The 9,418-nt window shown below is 33.3% G+C and overlaps 1 protein-coding gene across 1 annotated transcript; it reads left to right on the top strand.

The window, feature by feature from the left end:
* Positions 1–1,048: 1,048 nt before the first annotated feature.
* Positions 1,049–8,660, top strand: tmem106bb (transmembrane protein 106Bb). Its single transcript, XM_048201309.1, has 8 exons — positions 1,049–1,191; positions 3,087–3,300; positions 3,432–3,495; positions 5,040–5,199; positions 6,144–6,284; positions 6,380–6,429; positions 6,515–6,568; positions 7,375–8,660. Exons 2-8 carry the CDS (start codon positions 3,096–3,098, stop codon positions 7,502–7,504), a joined length of 804 nt encoding a protein of 267 aa, XP_048057266.1. The 5' UTR covers positions 1,049–1,191; positions 3,087–3,095; the 3' UTR covers positions 7,505–8,660.
* Positions 8,661–9,418: the final 758 nt, after the last annotated feature.

The following is a 9,418-nucleotide window of genomic DNA, read 5'->3' as shown; positions in this document are numbered from 1 at the left end:
GAACAGCTTCAGCCAGGTCACTAGGTGTCTGCATAGGCACTAGTGTGAATAATACAAAACCAATAACTAGGACCAGAACATAATCCAATAAAATCTAATTTGATCAATCTTTCCTTAAATAAATAAATAAATATAAATATATAATGCAATTAATCACAGCTCACTTTTAACTTCGTCATTTTCGATTTTCAGTACGATGCCATTTTTTAAAGGATGTCTGTTTCTCATGAGGGGTCTTCAAAGTTATTCAGGCCAAGGATCCTGTGGTGGAGAGAGATGGATTATTGTTACATATTTATATATATATATATATATATATATATATATATATATATATATATATATATATATGAAAAATGAGGATATATAATAGGTCTATAATAGGATCTATAATAGGTCTTTATATCATATCAATGTATTGGTAAGACTTTACAATAAGGTCCATTAGTTAACTACATTAGTTAACATTAACTAATAATGAATTGCACTTCTACAGCATTTATTAATCTTTGTTAATGTTAATTTCAACATTTACTAATACAGATTATTAAAATCTTGTTAACATTAGCTAATGCACTGTGAACTAACATGAACAAACAATGAACAACTGTATTTTCATTAACTAACGTTAACAAAGATTAGTAAATACAGTAACAAATGTATTGCTCATGGTTAGTTCATGTTAGTTAATACACTAACTAATGTTTAACTAATGAACCTTATTGTAAAGTTGTATTTTACATATGTTGTTGTGGGTTCGTTAGTTTGCAAAGCCATTAGTTTTAAACTAACATTAATTTTTTTATTTATTTTTTTTTTATTTTATTTCAAGCATCATCGATCAATGACCAGTCATATACGTGTTGTGCATTAGCCTACATGTTAATTTTACTTAATTTCACAGAACTTGTATTGGCTTCTATACTCTTTGGCCAAGGTGAAGGATTTGCTCATTAATATTAATTACGTTCTTCGGTCTCTCTATGGCTCTGGTATCTCCGCCCTTCAGTCCGATTAGCTGATGACGAATTAATGTACTGCGTAATTGGATGCTCCATGAAGGTTAATTAATATTAATGAGCTGAAGTATTTTGTGCCTATTCTGAGAAACGACGCACTGCGCATGTCAGTACAAAAGATAAACGACAACTGCATGTCTACTGAAGCGCTCACCTAAACCGATTCATTTAGGTAAGAACAACATCTTTTACATAAATATACAAATTTGAAATGAGACAAGTCTATTTTAAACTTAGGCGCTGCATTTATCAACGGGTTCAGAGCAAGCTATCCCGCTACGTTTTTAACTTAGCTTTGTTTTTAGCCAACCAGTTTAGTAGCGATGCTCATGTACGAGCCGATGTGTCAGGGCCTATGGCCTTGTTTCATATTTTTTTCTTAAACATAAACACGACGCATGACTTTCATCAGCTGTCATCAATCTCTAATCGGTTGTTGTTTCGGCGAATAAAATGCTGGATATGGATGTCTGGTCAGGGACTTGGCATCGTATACTCTTTCTTGTCGGCATGACTGTCTCAGTCAGTGTTATATAAGATACAGTAATCCGTAGACCGATGTGAAATATTGCTACTAGGGTTCATATCTGATTTTATCTCTCTGTCTTCGATTTTATCTTGTTTGTTATTCTATCCAATTCTCCGCTAAAGGCTTTGTTTGGTGTAACTTAATAGTTAAGGTTCTGTCCTATTTGATTCTCTATATTTTGATCTGTTCTGTTCTCACTTAAAGATTCTGTTCGATTGACTTCTCTATTAAAGATTATATTCTAATTCTCTATTTAATATGTTATTATGTTAAATTACTTGTTGAAGGTTCTAACTGATTCTCCGTTAAAAGTTCCGTTGTATTTTATTCTCAAAGCGATTCCGTTCTCTTTTTCTATTCAAGATTCTATTGTATTTGATTCCATTCTATTTGATTCACTATTATATATTTTGTTTTCTTAGGTTCTCAATTAAAGATTATATTCTATTTATGTGATTGTTAAAGATTCTATTCTGATTCTTTAAGATTTTTTTTGTGTTTGATTTTTTTTTTTATTGAAGGTTGTTTTATTCTGTTCAGTTCTCCGTTAAAAGTTTTTTGTATTTGAATTTCCAATAAAGATTCTCTTACATTCGTTTATCTATTAGATATTTAATTCTGATTCTCTATTCAAGATATTTGATTTATATTTGATTGTCTACTAAAGATTCTATTCTATTTGATTCTCTATTAAAGATTCTGTTCAATTTATTTATATTCTGTTCAGTTCTCTCTTAAAGTTTCTGTGTATTTGATTCTCAAAGAGATTCTGTTCTATTCTATTCAATCCTTTATTAAAGATTCTATTAGTAAAGATTCTCTAATCATAATTCTGTTATGTTACATTCTCAGTTAAAAGTTTATATTCTTTTTGATTTTCCATAAATATTCTGTTCCAAATGGTTTTGGTGGTCTTTGATATGCAATTCTTTTCTAGACATGCTAGTGATGTTCAGTTTTGTTTTTAACCTTAGTTTTATAGTATAATTTGTGTTTTTTTCACCCATATTAACCCTTAACCCATAAAGACCTAGAATATTTTTGGGGCACCTGACTTGTTTGTACTTTTCTTAATTTTTCTAACCCATTCTAGAGGTCAGTATCAAGTGCCATATCATTTTATACAAGAGAGCTTGAAGTTTCAATCTAGCTCATTTAAATTTCCAATTTCACATTTTTGTCTGAGACTGAGGGTAGATGCATTTTCCAGAATTTAAAAAAACGGCAGCAAAATGTGTTTTTTTAACTGTGAACTCAGACAGAAACTCTGAAAGTTTCGATTTTTTTCCTTTTAGAAAGTTATACTTGGATGTTTTAGACTTCCAGATTTTGTCTACATGTAACAATCTCTAAGCAAGTTATAGCCATTTATTACAACGTTATTATAGGCGCTTTTCCGTGAAAATTGGTGTTTTTTTTAAATTTACAATTGACAATGTAGATGTGTCCAAAAAAGTTCAGGAAGTAAAATAAATAGAAACATTGGTATATAATAACAGAAAACTGAAGCAAAAGTGAAATCTTTGCTTTTATCACAGGTGTACAAAATGGGGAAGGCTCTTTCCCACCTGCCTAAGCATACCTCTCATGATGACTGTCAGGACAGCCTAACCACGTCCCCCGGGTACAGTGCCATGCAGACGGAGGACAGTAAGAGCGGGGGAGACGTGTCTCAGTTCCCTTACGTGGAGTTCACTGGCCGAGACAGCGTCACCTGCCCCACATGCCAAGGCACTGGAAGGATCCCGCGAGGTAAACTAACTTTAGAACACTTCATCTAGAAAGTTCATGTTGATTGAAATGTTTTTAAAGGAACCCTATCTGAAATGCCATCTCTCACTAAAAATGTACATTATGTGACACACTGTGACATGTTTATGCAGGCCAAGAAAATCAGCTGGTGGCCCTGATCCCATACAGTGACCAGAGGCTGAGACCAAGGAGAACGTAAGAGATTTTTAGAAATCAGGGTGTCTGCGGATCCCTAAAATGTCTTCATGTAATATAGGGCTTAATTAACAATAAAAATGTCTTAAAAATACAACCAAACTGACAAAGCAGTAAAGATTTAGATTTAATTTTCGTTCGTTGCTTTTTGAAATTGTAAAATCGGTCTAACGCATAAAAGTGAATTAAAATAGAAATATATTCCTCTTGTTTTATTACTGTTTGTATCCCTAAATAAATCTGTATAAGTAATATATTACATGTTCAGTTCAGTCTTCTTCAGGGTCTTCGGGGTCTCCACAGACCCCAGGCAACAAAATGTAATTTTGTAACAAAATAATTGTTTTTTAAAAAACAAATGTAATTTTCCTCTGTTTATTAATGTTTTTACCTCATATTTGTGCAGTTTTTGGAGGATTTGTCATATCTTTTAAATTTATAAAAATAAATAAATAAATTTTTTTTTTTTATACAAAAACAGCTTATTATGTAAAATTCACTTATAAAAGACCCACATTTCTAACTTTCATTCATGGGGATAACATGGATAATGTGACATGGTTTAGTGTAATTTTTTGGAAAATGCAGTTTTAAAAGTAAAAAAATATCACTTTTACCAGATGGCTGCAGAGCTCCACTATTTGCTATGTGTTATTTGACTGACTGAAAGACATCTTTTCACAAGCATTTTTCAGTTGGATTTATATCTAAATATTATGAAATCACAATTATGACAATAAAAGACAATAAAAATTACTTTTTGTCAAAGTTTAGCATTTTTTTGTACTGGGAAAAAAAAAAAGTTTTTCAAAAATGTTGATTTTGAGGATGAATTTTGTCCAATTTCTAAGCGGGGTCTCATCATAATGTAACAATATTGAAAAATTGATTTTTTTCATTACAAAAAATACTAAACTTTGACAAAAAGTAGCCTTTATTGTTATAATTGTGATTTCAGAATATTTAGATATGAATCCAACTGAAAAATACTTGTGAAAAGATGTCTTTCAGTCAGTCAAATAGCACATAGCAAATAGTAGAGCTCTGCAGCATTTACTGGTAAAAATGATAGTTTTTTTTTACTTTTATAACTGCATTTTCCAAAAGATGGGCAAAAATCATACACTAAACCATGTCAAATTATCCATGTTATCCCCATGAATGAAATTTAGAAATGTGGGTCTTTTATAAAGTGAATTTTACATAAAAAGCTGTTTTTGTATAAAAATCTATTTAAAAAAAATATTTTTTAATTTATTTATATAAATTTAAAAAATAAGATAAATACTCCAAAAACTGCACAAACATGGAGTAAAAACATTAATAAACAGAGTAAAATTACATTTGTTTAAAAAAAACAAGCATTTTGTTACAAAATTGCATTTTGTTGCCTGGGGTCTGTGGAGACCCCGAAGACCCTGAGTGTACTTCCCAAACGAAGACCGCACAAGGGTTAAAAAATCTTGATTATGTTGTATTTATGAAGATATTTATGTTGTGTTAGTTTTACTGATTTAGCTCTAAATCTGTTGTGTGTCTTTCAGCAAGCTGTATGTGACTGCTTCAGTCACTGTGTGCCTGCTGCTCTCCAGCCTGGCTGTTTTCTTCCTTTTCCCACGTTCCATTGATGTGAACTATGTGGGAGTGAAGTCTGTCTACGTGTCCTATGACCAGAGCAAACGCATTGTCTATCTCAATGTCACAGTAAGTTCCTCCAGAACAGTTATCACTCTACACAAGTGAGTTTAAAAGTGTTCAATGGTGTATCTGCTTCAGGAATAAATTTAAAGGATTAGTTCTCTTTAAAATGAAACCCCCCCCCCAAGCCATCCTAGGTGTATATGACTTCTTTCTGATGAACACAATCGGAGTTATATTAATAAATATCCTGACGCATTTAAGCTTTATAATGGCAGTGAACGGGGGCAACGAGTATAAAGCTCAAGAAAGTCCTTCTGAAACGGAGCTTTTTTGTAAGAAAAATATCCATATTTAACAAGTTATAAAGTAAAATATCTAGCTTCCACCAGAGCGCCTTCCGTATTCAGCCTAGGAAGAAAGAGTAATGCCTCTCGCAGTTCAAAATGCTTACGCTACATCCTACGCCTTCCGTATTCAACTCACGAAAAACCGTACTATTTTTGTAAGTTGAATACGGAAGGCGGTCTGGCAGAAGCTAGATATTTTACTTTATAATGTGTTAAATATGGATATTTTTCTTACACAAATTCATTGCTTCGCTTCAGAAGTCCTTTATTAAACCCTCGGAGCTGTGTGGAGTACGTTTATGATGGATGAATGCACTTTCTTCAGCTTCATACTCATTGGTCCTGTTCACTGCCATTATAAAGCTCGGACGCGTCAGGATATTTATTAATATAACTCTGATTGTGTTCATCAGAAAGAAGAAAGTCATATACACCTAGGATGACTTGAGGGTGAGTAAAGCTTGGGGTAATTTTCATTTTAAAGTGAACTAATCCTTTATATAAATATGGGATCAATCCAATCAATCCCAATATGCTTCAATCCAAACCTTATCATTTTTTTTCAACAGACAGATGCTTAGCAGGTTGATGCAGGTTTGAAGACAGATTTTTTTTAGATGCCTGTTCATCCCATTTAATTGTCTTTATTTCCATTTAAAGAACTCATTGAATATTACTAACAACAACTATTACTCGGTGGACGTGGCCAACATCACAGCCCAGGTGCAGTTTTCCAAGACTGTGATTGGAAAGACTCGCGTTAGCAACATAACCACTATTGGCCCCCTGGATATGAAGCAGGTAGAGCTTTACTTTAAATAGCTGTTAAAGTTGGTGTGCTTCAGCATATATAAACTTTGATCATATTTTTATTATACTTTTTTTTTTCTTGTCAGATTGACTACATGGTGCCCACCACCATAGCAGATGAAATGAGCTATATGTAGTAAGTATATTTTTTGTACTAAGTTTAGTACTTTTTTTGCTGAGTTTATATTTTTCCTAACAGACCTTTTCCATCTGTTTTACAGTGACTACTGTACTCTGCAGAGCATCAAGGTGCACAACATTGTGGTTATGATGCAGTAAGTATTGTGCAAAACACATATATTGTTTTGATAGATTTTTAATGATAATTTATAAACTTTAAAAGACAGACCTACTGTGAGTTTGGCGGTACATGGTTTAGTTGATGCCACCGATCTGCATTATTTCTGCAACTTATTTTTTAAATAATAGAATTTAACAGCAGAATTCCTGATGAAAACTACATTACATACAGTACATAGACTTGTACCTTTTTCTTTTTGTTTGATTTATAAATATGTTTTTGATTCAAATCAAAGTTTGTAATGTTGTGATTCACATCGTAGCAGGTTGGTTTGCTTCAAAGCTTATAACACTTTAATGAAAACATTTTAAAAATGCCTGTGGGAAAAATTAATTGGAAAAAAATACTTCCGGATCCAAGGCTGCAGCAAAATTGAGCATTTTTTCGAAATACTTTTTTGTCAAAATTTTATTTGACATTAGTAATACAGACAAATGAGAAATTAAGATTAAGATACATAGCAGTATGTATCTCTTGATTATAAGTTTAAATAAGTTTACAAATCACTCACTACCCACGAAACCCACGCAGACACGGGGAGAACATGCAAACTCCACACAGAAAGTCATCGTGTCGCAGTAAGTAAATTAGTACAGTATACAGCATGTCAAACACTTATTTTAAATTAAAAAAACAAACTTTGGAGCTGTGGTGCAGCACTTAGAACACATTGTTACATGTTCAGCAGCCACACAGGTAAAGCAGGTTTGAGGTAATTGTAGTGCCGTCAGGTAAATTTGCTTGCTTTATTTGTTATTAACTTTGCATGTTGCTTTGCAGGATAACCGTCACTACAGTGTATTTTGGCCATGCTGAGCAGGTGTCTCAGGAGATGTACCAGTATGTGGATTGCGGAGGAAACACTACGGCTCTGCATGAATATAGTCTGAATACTCCTTGGGCAGGCTAGAGCTGATCCTGATAGTCTAATACATCACCCTGTCCCTCACCTCTCCATTCATTCCATGTGTCATTGTTTTGGCAAATCTGGTCGAGGGATTACTGCACTTCTGCCAGTTAACCACCAGATGTCAGGGTGTTCGCAATTCACGAAAAATGCACTTTATTTTTCATTTTATCCAAGCAATATGAACATTGAGAAGTCTGCGTAGTTCTCATTCTGGTTCACTTTGCCAAACACAGTAGTTCATTAGTGTGGAGGTACAAGTTACCTTTTGACAAAGTTCTCTTGTTTTCAAGCACTACCTATGTATTTGATGGTATTTTGGGTTATTATTTTTATCGCTTTGAACCTGATATTCATTACAGTTCCAACGACGAGATCAATCTTAACCCAAACACACTCATTCCAGTTCCACAGAGTTGGTTCATGCTCACAGATGGCAATACATGATGCTGTCTTCTGAGGGGGAGTGGGGGTGCATATTTCAGATAGCTTTCAGCTACTGTATTTCATGCATCATGTGACCACTGAGGGAATGTTATTGTAGATAGCACAAAAGTTGGTGAAAGTAAAATGCTTCAATCTATTTATTTTGTTTGCTCTTTGATAGCAAAGTTTCTCATTGTCAGAGTTTATAAGCTGTCAATCTCCATGAGAAATTGCCTCCAAATGCAAGTTGGTAAAGCACTAATTACGTAGAACAACAATCACTGGGACCTGAGAGCATCTGGCTGCTTACATAATGGAGGATATCAGGAGATGATAATTCCCTCAGATTTCTTATTGTTCAGTATTTAAAGGCATTTCATATAGAAGTGTAGATGTTTGCTCATTAAAACTAGATATTACGTTTAGATTGAGAGAAGTTTGATAACATTTTTAACAAAATGGACTATATAGAAATTTACATTTGTAAACATTTTAATTATGTTTGTAAAAAAGCTTAAAAGATTATATGCTTAAAGATGATCTTTTGCCTCTGTAATAGAAGTGGCTGCTAACATGATTTGGCATTTATGCATTTCATAACAACTGACTGCTTGATGTACATGTTTGTATGTAGCACTTGTCATTTTTGAAAAAAGTGGTTTGGACTGCTTAAGAGATACACTGAAATAACATGACCCCTACTAGTTTCCATGAAATAAACATGTTTTGAGTCGCTTGTCCTTTGTTTCTATTAATGTATGTGAGAAAAAGAATATGTTTATTATGTTTGAGGGTGTGTAAATGCATTTTCTTTATTTTAAAATTGCTGTAATAAAGTTATTTTATGTTTCAGGTACATTAATTCTATATTAAAGCACTCAGTACTTAGTTTATGTGCACAGGGTTGAGTTCCTTTGTGGTTATCTGTTTCAGTGCCAACACATTTAACATCATCTTTTTACTGGACCTGCACTTTAATAATAATATGTTTTATTTATAAAGCTCCTTTCCCAAACTGGGTGTTGCTGTTCAGGGAGATAATGAAGCATGCATACAATATGTACATACATATACACACAAAAATGAAACAATAAAACACTAAATGGAGGTAAAGTATTTTGAAAAAAAGATTTTGGTGCCATATCACTGAATGATCTACCACCCATTGATGAGAGATGAAAGCATGATACAGTAAGCATACTTAAGTCAGATGTCAAGAAAGAGTGAGGGGGTGTATAATAGTGCAACAGTTCAGACAGATAATGGGAAGCAAGATCATGAAGGCATTTAAAAGTTAACAGGAGAATTTTATACTGCGTGCAAACAGGAAACCACTTGAGATTATAGATCAAAAGGGCTAATGTGTTCAGACTTCTTGACTTGATTACAGTGCTGCTCTTCTTCATACGCAGATTAAGTCATCAGTGCATATGGTCTATGGCTCCGCCCCCCATCAGACAATCATGGAAATCTCATGTTCACAACAGCTAC

This window comes from Megalobrama amblycephala, linkage group LG9 (genome assembly GCF_018812025.1).
Source record: "Megalobrama amblycephala isolate DHTTF-2021 linkage group LG9, ASM1881202v1, whole genome shotgun sequence".
Lineage (NCBI taxonomy): Eukaryota > Metazoa > Chordata > Actinopteri > Cypriniformes > Xenocyprididae > Megalobrama > Megalobrama amblycephala.
Note: the sequence above shows the minus strand (reverse complement) of the source record. Positions and strands in the feature narration are given on the sequence as shown.

Bases quoted from the DNA above. Each gene is read 5' to 3' on its own strand.
- tmem106bb (XM_048201309.1), top strand. From the start codon at position 3,096: ATGGGGAAGGCTCTTTCCCACCTGCCTAAGCATACCTCTCATGATGAC. The intron at 3,301-3,431 runs GTAAACTAACTT...ATGTTTATGCAG, and splicing joins CACTGGAAGGATCCCGCGAG to GCCAAGAAAATCAGCTGGTG. The intron at 6,569-7,374 runs GTAAGTATTGTG...GTTGCTTTGCAG, and splicing joins AACATTGTGGTTATGATGCA to GATAACCGTCACTACAGTGT.